Genomic DNA, 16,964 nt, shown 5'->3' on the forward strand with positions numbered 1-16,964 from the left:
TAACCATTTTAAAATGGTTGTCAAAGAGGTAGAGCAGGGCAAAATAAACAATCCTTAACAACTATTTCAAGAGACTACTTTATTTTACTGTGGAAACAATACATGGATTATCTGCTATAGAGGCTCTGTGCGACTATCTGTATTCAGAATATTCCCCTGAGATGCTGATAGCCACCTGGGCCCACCAGCCTCCCCGCCGGCTGTGCCTCCACCCATGGCTCACAGCCCACGTCAGGTCGCTCACTTCCCTCCTCCTAAAGCCAAACCCCACAGCGGTAGCAGGAAGGCCAACGTCAAATAACTCAAAAATCAAGTGGTTACCAACAACTGATATCCATACTGTTAATTACCCAAGCCTCCCATTCTAGATTTAAGTTTTTGGGAGAAGGCCAAAGCAAATAAAAAGTACCTGAATTTAGTAAGACATATGAATTTAGGCTAAGAGTAACACAAGCTATTAACATTCTCCATTAAAGCCTACTGTTTTCACTAGATGGGATCAGGAGGAAACTTCTCAGCAGCTGCTGAAGCACTGGGAATTCTTTATCTTCCTCCACAAAAAAAAAAGTGACATTGGGTACACCCTACTGAACTCTTCTGGTAATGGCAAACTTCGTGTTCAGAATGAATATTCAGCATGTATGCTGTGTGACTAGAAGTGTAGGGGATCGGGCTGTGAATCTGTACACTGGCTTTAATCATAAGAAAAATTACATCCCATTAGCAGTGCATTACAGAAATTCTGTGTGCTTCAATGTATGGAAAAAAAGTAAGCACACGTTCTGACAGGTTGAGAAAATGCTAGCAGCAATTATTACAGTAACATCGGCACTGTTTCTCTAACCGGTTTTATAACGTCACTTGGCGCAGGGAATGATAAAAGTTTCTTAAAGAGCTACACAGAAAGGAAAGATGACATTGATAAAGAGGCTTTGAAGGAGGTGGGGTAATAATGGATGGGGAAACTGGCAGAACTACCTGGTTGGCTCTGGCTGCACAAGCACCCCAGCATCTTCCAAGCAGAGCTGAAACCAACGCTAGCACTTGCTCCTCCATCTCCAGCTGATCTAGGGCAGCACTGCCCACGTGTCCCCATTTGCTCCTTGGGACTTCTTTGTCCCCTGCCCTATTAAGTAATTTCATGCATAAATCATTCCCCATTATAGATTCTGACTATGCAATCTAGTTTAAAATAAAGACTTAAAAAAGTATGCAGGTTATGTTTTTCTATGTGTGCTTTCAAAAGAAAAATACAACACAAATCCAGTCCTTCCAAAAACACCCAACTTAGGAAGTGCAGGCACAGATGTGCCAGGGTGCAAAAGATCATTCAAACCCTTAAATCACTGTTGGTACCAAGGAGGTGTGGAGAGCGAATAGCTACAAACCTCACACACTCTTCCAGGTGAGAAAACTGAGGAGCCATTGTAGACTCATGCCTGCTGGGCTTCATTCACCCAGCAAAACATTTCTTCATGTTTCATAAAGCAACGATGAACAGATACCTGAGCCACAACCACAACACAAACCTACAACGGATCAAACACATAAAATATATCCTTCTTTAAGTTTGGTCTTGCTCTTCCTAGGTAAACCAAAGCACGGGAATACTAAAAGAATTGGGTCAACACGTCCAAAAGATGCCCAAAAACTGTGTTTAAGCAAAAAGTCATGAACTCATAGCACTGAAAGAATGAGAAGATGAAAACAAGAAGCAACCTACTGTAAACAAGAAAAACATTCAACAAATATATGAGGAAATATACCAATGCCAAAAGCTCATAGCTAGAAATCCTACTTCCCACAATAAAGCTTCATGCCTTCCATCAGTCCAATGTTGAGAATATCAACTTTATAAACAGTTACCAACAAAGGATGCCACTTAAAATATTTGCCTCCTCCTCTAAAAGAGAACACACTCCTCCAGAGAATGGCAAGCTCTCAGAGACTTCAGAGCATACATTTGCTGTGCACACATTCAGAAAGCAGCTTAGTAATCCTAAGTGAAAAGTAACGTTAAATGTGATTATAAGGTAGCTCATTTGTTCTCATCAATATGCATATACTCTCAAGAGTATAAAGAAGCTTGCTGGGAACTATGAATTATACAGGCTGCCTATTTTGTTTAAATCCTTCACAGTGCTGTGAGGCAAACCTTAGGGATCTATAAGACCGACAGATCAGCTGAGGTTAAGAAGTTAAGTAACACCAAGCTGGGTCAAAACAATGCTTCACCCGTTACCACCAGGAGAATGCGGGAGCCTGCTGCTCCACGTGGACCACCCTTCTTGCCAGCACCCACAATCACAGCACCACAGATGTTACAAGGTCTGCTCCCGCCTGCTCCATTTAGCATCTGTTTTAGACATATCTATGCATCAGTCCAATCCCTTTTTGAATCTGCTGATACTACCTCCCCCATCTGCTGGGACAACAAAGCCGCAGCTCACTCCCTTCCCTGCAGCAAGTGCTTTCTATCACCTGCCACAAAACCCTGTATTTTGGTAATGTTGTTTACGGGTCAAACAGAACTCCTGCACTTCCACTAATTTTATTGCATCTGTGGGCAGAGGAAGGTATAAAAGACTCAGTGCACTCAGGGAGAGGCAGTATCTTTTCTTACACCAGAAAAGCTTTCAAGACCCAATGAAGAATTTGCATACCCAAAAGTTTGCCTGCTTTTTCCAGCAGTATCAGCTGATCTAAAAATATATTCATTTCCCCTACAAATGCAGCAACTATGCACTCTATGAACATTTATTCCACTTCATCCTGAGACTGGAGTAAGGTTCATTCCTCCCTATTTAAGTGTTCTTGAATACAAATATGTGACTATATCAAATCGCTTTAATTAAATCTGGGAAAGCGAATGCATGTATTTCCCAAATGTTGATCACATATGAAGAATAAGTAGCTTATTTTTCCTTTTGACTCTCTTCACCAAGTGCAGTTTTCAGAACTTCAAAAGCAAGTGCAAAGATGCATGTCAGTGCTGACATCTAATGAAAGGGATGTAGGCTCTAGGGCCATCCTCTAAATGTGTTTACAACCACCAGAGCTGCAAGTGAGATGTTTAACCACCCCTTTCTCTTTTATTTTACCTGCCATGTCTCACACGTCTGCTTGCTGCTTGAAAAGGTTCCTCCACCTCATACAGGCTGGAGCTCGGGTCTTCCACACGGCTGGAATTCTGCCATTCCAAACACAGATTTTTACCAGCACCCATAGCAAAAGGTAAGTTCTCATACTCCGGTATTTCCTCATAGTGACGCAAGTTCTCGTATTCAGGAGCACAGTTGCTGGTTACAGAATTCAAATGCATTTGGGACAGATTCTCTCCTGGTAGTGAGTGCCCATCTAAAGACTCCAGCCTTTGGTTACTTCGCATCTCAGGCTGGCTTCTGTTTCTCTGCCTCTTCTTCTGCAGTGCAGGACTGCTTATTTCTACGGAACGCGCCTTGGCAGATTTCGCTTTCCTTTCACTGCCTACAGATGCTACGTGCCGGCTGTTACCATTCCCATACCCTTCCCCAGTGGAAAGGTTAGCAGTAGAACTATCCATTGACTGGCTACCTTTAGACAGAAGTTTTTGGAAGTCGCTTTTCATTAAGCAAACCGACAGTTTCACATTGAGAAACTTTTTCAAACTGTTTTTCTTCTGTGTGTCTTTGCAAGGCTTGTCTGTCCTTTCCATGTCCACAGAAGAGAGAGATTTGGCTCTGGGCTTTGTCACGGCACTCACGTGGCTGAAGCTGGGAGCAATGCTAGCAGTTTTTAATGACTCCGAATTTCCTGAAAACGGAAGAATAGGGTGAGGTAACTTCCAGACGGGTTTCTCAGAGGAACGTCTGGGTATGTCAGAGGATGATAGTGCACCTTGCTCCCTGGCTGGAGAGTGTGAGAAGTGAGATCCTTCCAGAACGCTGTTTGATTTATCCTCAGAGGAGGTGTAAGAACTTTTCTCAACCAGCTCTGCCGACGCAGCTTTTTTGAGCACTCCTGCAGCTGGCAGGCTGTGCCGCTGGGGTTTCTTAGGAACAATTTTTGGAGAACTTTCGTCCTTGATTTTAGCTTCCCTGTCTTCCACTTTTTGTAGGGAAACATGGAGGCTATTAGCAGCAGGCAAGTGCTGACTGACAGGTAATTTTATTTGCTTCGGCAAACTCATGGACAAAGCATCACACCTGATAAAGCTAGTCCTTTTGTCCACAGTATCTGGCATACTAGCATCATCTGTCATCCTATCCACTGAGCTACTTAAGTTATGGTCTGTATCTAAGGGACATTCAACATTTTCCACCAAATCAGAAGTTTTGTGTGATAATTGAGGCAAAAGGTTTTGCAGTGTTGACTCTTCAGTATCAGCAGGTTCCTTTCTCAGATGCATTCTGTCTGCGATGCTTTGAGTTATCTCAGATTTTTCAGGATTAAGTGCTTCTGTATGATTGTTATAGCAAACGCTCTGACCAAGGACATTAATTTTTGCTGGCTTTTTGAAGCTATGTTCAGCAGGACCAAAGGAATCATTCTCTGAACTAGATGGCTCCTTTGTTCCTTCTCCTACGCTGTCTATGCCATCCTGACGGACTAGACACGCAGCACGTGGCTTTCTTGGCTTAGGGATAGGAAGCATTTTTGAGCTCAGGGCTGAACATGTTTCAGAGGAAGTTTTACCAGTGTCTATTTTCATACCCATTTCACCTGAAAACGAACTACTGCTATTTACATTTTCATTTTCAAGAATTTCCTGGTTCAATAGGCAGGAGAAACTGCTGTGATTTTCATTCAAACTCGGACAAGTTTCAGATGTCTGAAACTCATCTTCAGTGAGCTTACTGCCAGTATTTTGTTGCCTCCCGTTAGCTACCTCAGAAGAAGATGACTGCACAAGTTCCATAAACTCTATTTTAACATCGTTCGTAGAGCTGTTGCCATCCCCTTTGTAAAGTCTGTCTGCATACCTGTGCCTCACAGGACTTCTGTTGGGGAACACGCCATGAGTTAGAACGTCTTTAAGTTTCTCTTCCAAAATGCTGGCTTTTACAACCACCTGGTTTCTATTTGCCATTTTTTCACTGGGACTACTCCCCAGAGACAGTGCAGTTTTTTCATCTACTTTGATATTCTCTAAGTTTTCAAAGTGCTCAAGAATGATCTGAGTCTTACAAGTGTTCTCCCCATTTCCAAGCTTATGAAGGCATTCAAATTTGCAAGATGACATTGGCAGGATATATGCTGTGTTATCAGTACTCCCTTCTGAGACTTCGTTTTTATAGTTCAAGTGGTCCAGTGTTTGAGAAGAATCTCCTCTGTGTTCCTCAAAGCTTTTGGTGCCTTTCCTTGCACAGGATGGAGGCTTAACTTCTGGAATGGATGAGCTCTTGAGAACCTTCGGTTTCGGTGCAATAGCTGGCTTGGTTTTCCTTGCTGCTTGTAAAACACCAGAAAGCACGACATCAGGCTTCGGTGCAACGGGTGGAGGTGTTGCCTTGTGTCCTACCACAAATTTTGGTTTGGGGGCCACGGGCGGCTTCTTAATTTCTAGGAAGGATGGAAAACAAAGACATTAGTCACCATCAGCCTACACAACAACTTCACCTGCACCACAGTCTTGTAATAACATTTAAATCACATCATCAATAGGATATTGATATTGTATGTGGATATATTTTTCTAATAACAGCATGCCTCCTTTCCCTGCCATTGCTTTTTTGTGAGTTGCCTTTCTTCTTTTTAATAGGTCCAAAAAAGGGGCGATGGAAGAAGCCTTCAAGGGTCACTTACTTGTCAAAAAAAACAGTTTAACTTTATGAAAATGCATGTCCCTGATCAGATACTGAAGTATGATGCTAAGAAAACAAAACAGATTAACTTGGTTTTGAAGTCTCAATTATCGTAACACCTTCCAAAAATCTTGCAAATCAATTAAGTGCCTGGCATATAATAAGCAACAGATAATAGAATAGACAGGGTAAATATCAGGACAGTTCAGTTCCCCTCCCTTTATCACCTTTGGAAATCTGTAACCTAAAATTCCCCTTTCCTTTCCTCTTCTTTTCAAACAACATTTAGATGGGTTGTTCTACCATCTGTAAAATTCACGTCACCACCATTGGTTAAGTGTAATGAGCTGAGGTGTGAAGTTAATGCAATAATTTGCAGCAAGTCAGTGCTTTCCTACTGTATGAGCAAAGCATTATTTCTGTGCAACTTATAAAATTACTCTTCCGAGCATGGTACTGTGACCTAGAAACAGCCACCACTGCTATCTATGACCTATGACCCCGTTGATCACAGTGGATGACAAAGCCCAGAGAGAGCAGAGGGCAGGAAAAAGAGCACAAGAGGAACTTGGACACTATTGTGTTCTGGGTCTGTTTTATTTTGTTTTTGTTTTTTTGAAATATGCCTGAAACATTTTCACATTGCAGGAGATAAGTTACGACCAGTGCATGCGTTGGAAAATAATCTCTAAGTGCTCTGAGGGATTTTGATATGTGAAGACTCACTTGTACAGTAATTGAGTTTCTCATTCTATTTCTATATGCACTACTTCCGTATTTATTAGCTGCATTTTGAACAATATTTTTGTATACTTTCAGGAAGTCATACGTACGGTAAATAAAAATCTCAAGAAAACATGTAGTTGATCTTACAGAGAAAAGGGATTGGATGAGCCATTTATTAATTACTTCATTTGAACTGTGAGCTTGGTGGCTTTTTATTCTTATTTATCGTTATAAATTTGCAACTCTATTCAAGTCTCTAGCCTGAAAACATAAGACTGCAAGCATTTCCCAAACACGAAGCCACTGCTCGAAGCAGACAGCCAGGAACAATGTCTCCACTATAGAAACAGGAAAACGATGTTTTTCTAGGACATGAATCATTAAATGGTATCCAGACTAAGTCTGCTTAGACTTGGAATAGCTGTCCTTGCTGCACTTCTATTAAAAAAAGAGATAAATCTGATGGCAGAGACAGTTTTTTAGACATTTTGCAAGAAGGAGTGCAGAATTGCCTTTGAAAGGTAGAGCTCCATATAGCCAAAAATGAGAGCCACAGTGACCCGATTATCAGTTACTGCAAAGGATGTACCACCTCCTATTTCCTCTCCAAAGATAGGGATTTCCCATACAGTGAGCCATAAACCAATAGTTTGCTGGGAAAAAAAAATATTAACCCTTTGGACGGGCAACCACTGATCTATTGGGCCACGCTCAGTAGTATTTATTAAGCTATTACAACTCCCTGAAAACAGGAGAGAGACAGACTGCCTGGGAATCCTTCCTGACCCCCTCATGAGAGGAACAGATTGCAGAAGATTCAGGGGATGAAATGCCAACTAGGTAAGTGATATCCCACAGATTAGTTGTCCCACTCTGTGAACTGATGCCTGCCAAACTCCAAAGCTTCTTTCATTATAGTGGAACTGCCTAATATTTCAGAGAGCAATCAAACCGGATTAACCTGCAGGGCTTTCAGCTGGTATTCATAAGGGACGACAATGAGAAGGCACGATGTAATACTATGAGATTCACAGCTAAAACATGAGAACGTAGAGAATGTAAAGTTGTCTATGTGCCAATATTGAAAACCTGGGTAATGAATAGAGCCAGAAAAATTCCCCCTCATTACAAAGCATGATTCGGTAGGACTTTCAAAGCCTACTAGAATTTTTCAAATGACTTGAATGTTAAAAATCATTGGAACAGGAAGAAGAGACAAAGACCCCACTATCTGCCTTCACATGATTGCCAGTTTCGTCTAGAATGGATAAGGGTCAGTGTCTTAACAGGCACGTGACAGTCTCAGCATGAAGAGAGATGTGAAGTAGATGGCTGAAGCAGGAGCTATGAGATGACCCCATATATACACTTATGTTGTAAGAGCGAAGAACACAGGAAGGGAATGCACACCAATAATTTTCCTCAACCAAACATCTTTGAGTTTATAAAAAATACAAGTGAGGAACTTCTCAACGACAACAACAAGTAGCTAAGATAGGTAAAAGTGTAATTACTAGATACCAATTAGAAACTGATAATAGAAATACCATTGATTATAAACTTGTTTAGTTTACCGTGTGCAAATCCAAACCAAGTTTATGTAGTGCAGTGTTTTAAAAGGGGCATTTTTTCCACCCTGAAAAGAAAAAAAACTAAGTAGGAGGCAACTGTTATATATAAAGGTGTAAGGAATGACTGGGAGTTGTGAAAGAATGACTTCTTGTTAAAAGATGCGAAAGCAAGCCTTTTGGTGAAAAACAAGAAATATAATCAAGGAAGCATTACAGAACAAAAGCCCAATGTGGTGACTTGTTTGAATGGCTGGGTTTTTCCTGATGCCAAAATGAACTATTCACCTAAGAACAGAGGCTGTTGGTTACACTTAGGAGAGCAGAAACTGAAGAGAATTCGGGAATCATTGTAGGTAGATATTTTATATAAGATAAATGCAAATCTACAGTTAAGGTAGTTAAATAATCCTTCAGATTACAAGCAAAATAAATATTAAAGGATGAAGGGCATTGAAAATATTTGTACATGCCACACCTGCCAGACACCTGTTATATGTGATATGCTATATCACCACTGGCATTCTTAGAGGAAAGCTTGAGATGAATTCAAGAAATGGTTATAAGAAGTTATCTGAGGTCTAAAATCACACCTTGAATGCCAAGAAAGCTCATCCTGCTTCCCTTTAGCTGAGAATTTAAGAAGTGAGATAGTGACAACATATATTTGCAGAAACGTGAGAGATTTTCATAGTAGATGGCTCTTTAATCAGGAAACAAAAACACACTGATATCCCACAGCTGAAGTACAAAGAAGAGTTATTATTACACCTAGAGATAATTGACTACAGGAACATGTTGTGGTTGAGCCACCAGCACTTACAATCAACCCAAACTCACCTTCTGAGATGCGTGCTAATTTCAGAGGAAGTTTTAGACTGAATGTTGGATTCCCTACTTTGTATTACTCAGTGGACTGAAACCGAGAATCACTGCTTCTTCCCATCCAATCTTACCCAACGCTCAGAGAGGAACCCTGCATCCAGACTAGCGTCACGGGCTACCAGAAAGAAAACCAAGTGTAAGAGCAGAAAGACAGCTTTATTTGCACCAGCAGATTAAATAGCTGGGAGAAACAGAAGCAGGCAGAGATATCCTCTGTCCTGCTTGGATAGGGAGAGGAAGAAATCCATAAATAAAGCGACTAACAAAACTGCCACCACCAACAGGAAATCTATTGCTTATCTGTAAACAGCCAACACTACGTACAGTGCTGGAAGGGAAAAAAAAAAGTGTTTAAAAATACCAAAGCACCCAATGCTTTAAAAAAAAAAAAAAAAAGATGAAAAGGGGTATTATTTTTCTAACAACAATAGCCATTAGCACTGTGGGTCAATGCATACACTCCCTCTTTGTCCATCTTCAGGTCACAGTACAGAGCGGACGTTTGTCCCTCTGGTGAATTATCTCCTCCAGTGTGCTGAGGAAAACGCTACACCCATCCCATCCTGCTGAGTTTCTCTGTGACACTCAGCCTTGTTTGAGGGAACCATGTTCCTGTCCTACCTTTGCTTGGTTTTACAGGAGGAGAGCAACATCCTGGAGCAACTTGCACCGAGTACTTGGGCCTGAAAGTGCCTGTTTCTGTCCCTCAGATGATAGGATTTGGCAACTAAGGACTTCACTTAAAAATGCTCATCTATTCACCTGTGTAACATCGTGAATGAGCAGGAAAGCCAGTATGACAATGCAGACTTAAAGAATTGTAACAGAACAGCTCTAAGTAGCCTGTGATTTTGACACCATGTTATTTTGCCCAGCCAGCATTTATATGCAGGAAAAAGGCAGGGAGAAAGAAGCTATGCAGAGTTGAACAGTGGGAAAAGCTCACACAGCACTGTGTCTTCTGCAATAAACCCAGTGGTGTTAAAGGAATGTTTTCCCAAGTTGTGGCTTCGAACAACCTCCACACTTGGGAACAGCAAAAGAACAGGAAAAAGTTATGTTCACCTGCATCTGGCCAAGAAAATGAGGACAAAAGATTCCAGCTGCAGGAAAACAAGTTTGTGGTCTGTCATCGATTACCCCGTCCTCCTTCACAAGCCAAGCCAAAAGGAGACTGAATAAACACAAAAGCCCAGTAGCCTGTCTGTTGGGCAGCACAGGCCATTGGGCAGCCACAGCTCCATATCCTGCTCCTTGTGATGCTCCCCACGGACGGGGGCATCTCTCCTGGGCTCCACCCTCCTTGGAATGGGCTCCAGCTGCACAAGGCCACCCTCCTCCATGGCCCTGCCTGAAGGTGATTTTCTTTCTGAACCACGGAATGGCAGGAAGGCAGGGAAGCGATTCATCAGGGTGACATAAGTGGATTTTTATGGGAGCTGGTCCTAGATTTAAGGTACAGGTACACAGTCAGGTTGCTACAGGGTAAGCCAAGGTGTGAATCTGATAAATCAGCTACTCGTAGCTGACCCTATGCATATTCCTGTCTTCCCACACAGAATACAAGGCTATATGTTACTGCCATACGTTCAGGACAGATGCAAAGATCAGCGTGATGGCAGTTAATACAGAGAAACAGACAGAGTGCTGCAAACCTCCTGTTCTCATGCAGCTTAAATTTTCATGACTCGAATAGACATTTCAGTTCAGTTCCTTTACTTTCATTTGCACCGAGGTTTTGTTAGATGAACACCTCAAAAAAGTATTTTGAGTCCATTAATTTATTTCCTGTGAATGTGCGTTTGTTTTATTAAGCAGAGACTTTGATTTTTTCAGGTGTCACAATGTTAAAAAGTAAACGAGAAAAAGGAGTGAGTCACGACATCCCGGAAGGGAACACGTGTAGTTTTCAAAATACAAGGGAGAATGATGGCTTCCAGCCTCCGCATTTTTAGAAAACATCCTAAACAAACTGCAAAAGGAAAACATTAATTTCAGAATCTCAGGTTGTCCACCGACTTGTTGAAATAACACAGGAAAGTTGGGGAAAACTTTCGGGTAAGTGCAAGAGACGCATAAACAACCTTGTAAGATCACATCTGGAGATAAAGCCAAGTAACTATAATAAGAGTTGACATATTGGAGGGTTAAAGGGGCATTAAACCCTCTAGGCTCCATTTCTTCAGTCCTTGGAAGCAATGAGGTTTGATTAGAAAAGTCACATTGCTTTACTGGTTTTGTTTATTCTGTTCCTGCTAATTTTTTCCCCCTTTTATTTACATTTTTGACATTAAAATGCACTACATATTTCTCATTGCTGCTGTCAAGTCAGATTTTGAATCTGAGCCCTATGTTCTGCCTACATTAAATAATCTGTATCGATCCACAAATAAGGGCTGTTTCTTCAGCAAGAAATAATAACTGTCGAACTCATAACTCAGCTTTTGTTTTTCCCTTTTAAAGGCAAAGCACATACTTGGAGACAGCACGATAGATCCAGGCAGAAAATGAGTATATGTCATTTCATCAGCATCACACACAATAATGTGCAGCACACGAGCAAGCAATGCAGCGTTAGCTGCAACTGAAAGGTGAGACCATCCACAGGTTTCCCACTGCAGCACGATTGGCTTTAAATTACCTACAAGAGTTTTAAGTAAGCACTACGGTTACTTAACTCTGAAGTCCATATTTTCATGTACGTTTTTGTAAGTGAAGGCAACGGCTACGAAGGAACTGTTTCACCTGTTGCTGAGTAACAGCCAGCTTTGGGCTGAGATTTAACTGAAACAGTTTTGTGGAGGAAGCAGAAAAAACAGAAGCAGCACGGTGTCACGTAGAGAGGCACAAAGCAGGCTGGAGCGGAGCTGAGGCTGGGCCACTGCCGCCTGCCACAGCTTCAGGCAATGGGCAGAAGCTGTGCTCAGTACTTCTCTCCCCAGCCCAGGTATCGCTGTCCCTTCCAGAGAGTCCTGCTTACCAAGCCAAGCTCACACGTGCTTTGTTGTAGAGGTACCTTAGAACAAGACACCAGAGAGACCCTCCAGCCCTCCAAGCTGACCTGAATGAAGAGCAGAAGGCAATGCGAGTCCCACCTGAAAGCTTCACACGAACATTTGTACATTTAATCTGCATTATCACCCAGTTACAGAAAGCTATTTTACACAGCACAAAAACAGCGCAATGACTGAACTTGCAATTTAAATGATTTCAGTATAGGAAATAAATCCCAAAGGCCACTAGACTGAAACCAAAACAGTGGAGGCGGTGCGTTTCTATTTAAGCACCAGCCTTACAAAGCTTGTCTATGTATTTCAGAAGTCTAATTCTGTGACCACACGTAGAGGCAGATGTGCAGCCTTTACAAGTGTCTCCTCAGCGCTCAGTCTCCTCAGCCGTGCCCTGCCTGTGAGCTTCTTATCCCAGCTGCCAAAAGCTGTCACGGCACTGTCAATGAGATCGTGAATCTCTGATCTTGTTCTGCCTGTTCCCCGCATATTTCCTTACCCTCACATGCTCCACCACACAGCATATATTCTTCACCCTCCGTCAACACCCTCCACAGCCTCTCACCTTCACCTTCCTGCCCACCAGCGCTTCTCATTCCTTGCTGAAATTCACATTTTCCAGAAGCCTTCCCACTTTCCCCTTACTGATGTTCCTCAGCATCCCTTTCTCTTTTGCTTTCCAAGTGACTTTGCTCGTGTGAACCTCCCCCTTCCCACCTTCCCCACTCACTCCATCACGACATGACCCCTACCAGCATGGCAGACCCTGCAAGCCCTGCAGTGACTGCTAGTTGCTGGCAACCCACCCAGCCTTCAGAAACTTACTGCTGTATCCACTTTAATTGTCACAGCCCAGCTCTAAGCTCTTGGGTACCCCCTAACACAGATCTTCTATTTGCACAGCTGTTTAACTCTTAAAACAAAAAAAAAAAGGCAGCAGTGAATTGTACTACCAGTAGCACTCCTCAATAATGGGAACATGCAATCCAGCTGTTAAGTGGAGGCAATTTGCCGTTTTGCTACGTGGTTTTCAGAGCTAACCAAAATCAGTTCCATTGGGGATATCTGAAACGGAGCAGAAGGATGCATTCTACGGCTCTTTATTTTCCAGTAAGTTCTGATTAACTAAGAGAGCCCAGAAAACTTAATTAATGTTCGATTAGAAAACAAACTGGCATATTTGAGAGGAAAACACTGAGATCCTGGCTTCTGGTTCTGCTTGAAATCCATATTCCTTTTGGTTTAAAACAGCCCTCCCCCCAGATCTTTACAGGAAACACTTTGCTGCTCCAGGCTTGCACTGTAATTAGTTGTGTTTCCACTCAATACATCATGATTCCACAGGGCATCTTTTCACTGCAGAAATGACTCCCATCCCCATCTTCAAGCAGCCTAAGAAAGGAACCCACTAATGCAGCAGATGGGTGAACAAAAGTACTGCTAACACACGACCGGATAAACAAGCAGAAAGGAAAGCACCCGCAACTCCCCTCAGCGCGGGGAGCTCTGCTTTGAAACCAGGAATTTGCCTCGCAGCTCTTTTGGCCACCGCGTTGAAAACGGTAAAGGAAAGCGGGAGGAATGGCAGCAGGTCGGTACGGCAGGAGCGGGACGGGTCCTGCACCTAAGGGTGAAAGCCGGGAAGGGACTCTTTGGCAGGGGGTGCAGGGACAGGACAAGGAGGAATGGCTTGTAACGAACAGAGGGGAGCTTCCGGACAGATGTTAGGGGGAAAGATTTTCACTCAGACAGCGGTGAGGCAGTGGCACAGCCTGCCCGGACAACCTGCGGGTGCCCCATGCCCTGAGGCACTCGCGCCCAGGCTGGACGGAGCCCCGGGCAGCTTCATCTGGCGGGAGGCGTCCCTGCCCACGGCACGGCTGGGACCGGGCGGGCCGGAGGGTCCCTTCACCACGAGCCGTCCGGTAACCCTCCCAGCGCTTCGCAGCGCCTCTGTCCCGGCAGAGGGCCGGAGCCCGCAGACACCCTCCGGAGCCGGGGCTGTCCTGCCAGCAAACCTCCCGGCCCGGCAACCGCTCCCGCGGCGGCGGCACCGAGCGGCGCCGCTCGGCAGTGACAGCGGCCGCGCCGGGCTGCTCCGCGGCGCCGGACGCGAACGTCGGGGCGGCCCCGGGGGCGCCGTCCCGCCCGCCTCCCCCCGACCGCTCCCCAACTTCCCCCGGCACTCACCGGCGGAGCTCATGGCGCTCCCCTCAACGCACCGCACCGCTCCGCGCTCCCCTGTCCGTCACGGCGCGGCCCCGCTCGGGGCCTGGCAGCAGGAGCCCATTGTCCGCCCGCGCCGCCCCCCGGCAGCGCCCTCCGCCCGCTCCCGCATAACGCCCCGCGGCGGGCGGCACACTGAGCGCGGCTAGCGCCCGCCGCGCGCCCCGCAACCTCCGCTCTGTGTGCAGCGGCGCCCCCTGCCTGCCTGACTGCCGGCCGCCGGCCCGCCCCGCCCCGCCCCGCCTCCCCACCGCCGTCCCCCGGCCGGAAGCGGGCGCGCCGTGCCCGCTGGGAGCTGTAGTTCTGCCGGCCGCGAGGCGGGGAAGGTGCCGCCGGCGGCGGGGCGGACTCCGTTTCCCAGCGTGCCCGCAGGGGGTGGCATGGCGGCGGGAGGATGACACCGGAGTTTGACGAAGAAGTGGTGTTTGAGGTGGGCTCGGGGGCGACCCGGGGCGGGCTGGGCACGCATCTCTCCGCCCCTCGCCGGGGCGTTGCGGCGCGGCCCGCGGGGGCGGCCCCAGGTGACCGCAGGGCAGCGGAGCACGGCCGGGGGCCGCGGAGGGGAGCGCCGCCCCGGGAGGCCCGAGGGCCGCTCCAGGCAGCGGCGGCGGCAGGGCCGGGCCGAGGCGAGCCGAGGCGGGGGGAAGGCGCGGAGCCGGAGCGGCGGGGAGGGGAAGGAGGTGTGCGGGCGGCGCGCCGTTCTGCGGGGCGAGATGGGGCAGGGACAAAAGGGTCCGAGCCCTCCGTGCGGCCAATGAACCGCGTCTGGAAATCAGCCTGACTCGCGGGAGGGGTGCGCGCACACGCGCACACCCGCGTCCAACTGCTGCGACTGCCCCGTCTTTCTAACGGCTGTATTGCTTACAGTCTGCGTAAAGCGTTGTGTTGCATCATACATTGCCCGTCTGCTTAGTTATCTCTGCGATACCGCGTAGACCTTCCTTAAATCAATGCGTAAATACATTGGCTATCGTTGGGTAAATAGATTCAGTGACCAAATGGGATCGATTTGCAGTAGATCACTGTAACAGCATCTCCGTGCTGGCCACATCTATTCTTTAGACATATAGAAGATGCGGTCGTACAGAAATACTGTCTTTAAAGTAATTAATTGTAATAAGAAAGCCTCTGGTTTTACCAGGCTGACAAAAGCTCCTTACGTGAGGAATAATTTTATTTCCAGCTGTGTAGGCACTGCCTGCTCATGGCTTTGGTCTGTAGCATAAAGTTTTCATCTACAATCAGCCTTGAGTGCTATCAGTAGTGCCTGTCCCTGCTGTTGCTGTGCTGTTAAATCACCTCCTTGAATGGTGTAAAGCTTTGGTGAGAATTTATTACGCGGGCGCAGTGCCTGCCCTCTGCTCTTACTGCTTCAGTGGGAGTGATGTTTGACTTACAGTTTCACGGTTCAGCCAGCAGAGTTTTGGTTAAAACAGGGGGAAGTTCTGCTACGTAGGGAATGGAAGATCTTCTGGCGTGTGCATCTGCACTTAACTATTTTCTGTGTTTGCTGGTAGTGCGTTTCTTTCTCTATTAAGAGTCCCTTGGTGCACTGCTGTATTAAGTGTGTGTGTGCGTATGCAGAATTTACTGTGTCACTTGTTAGAATTTCATTTCTTAGTGTCCAGCTTATCTTCTTCCCACGTCAGCAGTCACTGTTGCAAGGAGACCTTCAGTGGACCTTGGTTACTGTGAGTGGCTGCTTTCTCTGAGCTTCTGGTACTCCTCTGAGCAAAATATTGGGCAGCATTATAAGCAATGGTGACAGATGTAGCCATATTCATTGCATCAGCTCTCTGTTTACAAAGCTGGTCGTATTCTCTTATTCCTCCTGACTTACACATACCTTCAAACCATAGAAAGGTGTTCTGTGATAGATTTCCTGTTCTAAGCAGCTGAACTCTTCTTATTCCTGGGAACATCTGTGGAAGTTCTAGCCCATTTTCTTACTGTTTCTTGCTTGTGTTTAGTCTGATTGTTCTTTTCTTATCATGTCTTAGAGTCTCTGGATAGTTTCCTTGGAATGCACTTGTACATCGGATGGCAACGTGGGAATTAGCACAGGGAAATAAATGGACAAAGCAGGGAAGACATCTTTTTGTGTTCTGGACAACTGCTGGTCTGAGGCCTCTTTTGTAGGAGTAGAGAAACTCCTGGCAGAGGAAGGACACTGAGAAATGCTGGTATGTTAGACAACCCTTGAGGTAGCATACAATCTCAGCAAAACTGCTATGAAGAAAACATGTGAGTGTGTGTGCTCAGAGCCTAGAGCACTTCTACCTCTGTCTCATACCTGTGGTATTTTCTTTCTCGTCTTCCTTTTCTTGTCTGTCCACCGAGGTACCAGAACACAGTATGACTCAACAGCCTTCCTGTTCGCTCATGATAGAAGTCAAGGTTTCTGTTTCAGTGTGACTTGTGTAGGAACAGCCAGCACCTTACAATAATTCCCGTTGTGATACTGCTCTGCGAAGTCCTCCAGTGTGAAAGCAGCTCATAGGATCACAAAGTATCCTGGCTCCACACACGAACTACAGAAAGCTCAACCCCTGTGTCTAAAAGCATTGTCCAAATGCTTGAAGTCCGGCAGCTTGGGGCTTTGCTCACTGCCCTGGGAAGCCTGTTTCTGTGCCCAACCACCCTCTGGTGAAGAACTCTTTGCTCCTCCCCAGCCTAACTCTCCCCTGATGTAGCTCCATGCTGTTTCTTGGGTCCTGTTGCTGTAACCAGAGAAGAACTAATCAGAGTTACTTGTTTCTTTTGCTTCA

The 16,964-nt window shown here is 45.5% G+C and overlaps 2 protein-coding genes across 8 annotated transcripts in view; one reads left to right on the forward strand and one right to left on the reverse strand.

The window, feature by feature from the left end:
- FGD6 (FYVE, RhoGEF and PH domain containing 6) overlaps positions 1–14,380 on the reverse strand; it is a 67,884-nt gene extending 53,504 nt beyond the window's left edge. The window contains exons 1-2 of the mRNA XM_015283990.4: positions 14,161–14,380; positions 3,102–5,541 (exon numbers count right to left, since the gene is read on the reverse strand). Coding sequence (XP_015139476.2) covers positions 3,102–5,541; positions 14,161–14,173 — 2,453 coding nt within the window. The 5' untranslated portion in view covers positions 14,174–14,380. The remainder of the gene's footprint in view (positions 1–3,101; positions 5,542–14,160) is intronic.
- A 178-nt stretch (positions 14,381–14,558) lies between these two features.
- The window catches only part of VEZT (vezatin, adherens junctions transmembrane protein), a 73,587-nt gene continuing 71,181 nt past the window's right edge, over positions 14,559–16,964 (forward strand). For 6 of the 7 annotated variants that reach the window (XM_015283996.4, XM_416152.8, XM_040671955.2 and 3 more), the window contains exon 1: positions 14,559–14,626. In XM_015283996.4, the coding sequence (XP_015139482.1) occupies positions 14,591–14,626 (36 nt within the window). In that variant the 5' untranslated portion in view covers positions 14,559–14,590. Of the gene's footprint in view, positions 16,380–16,964 lie in introns of all 7 variants that reach the window. The other variant, XM_040671947.2, reaches the window with a different exon arrangement.

The sequence above is a fragment of the Gallus gallus genome, chromosome 1, assembly GCF_016699485.2.
Source record: "Gallus gallus isolate bGalGal1 chromosome 1, bGalGal1.mat.broiler.GRCg7b, whole genome shotgun sequence".
Taxonomy (NCBI): domain Eukaryota; kingdom Metazoa; phylum Chordata; class Aves; order Galliformes; family Phasianidae; genus Gallus; species Gallus gallus.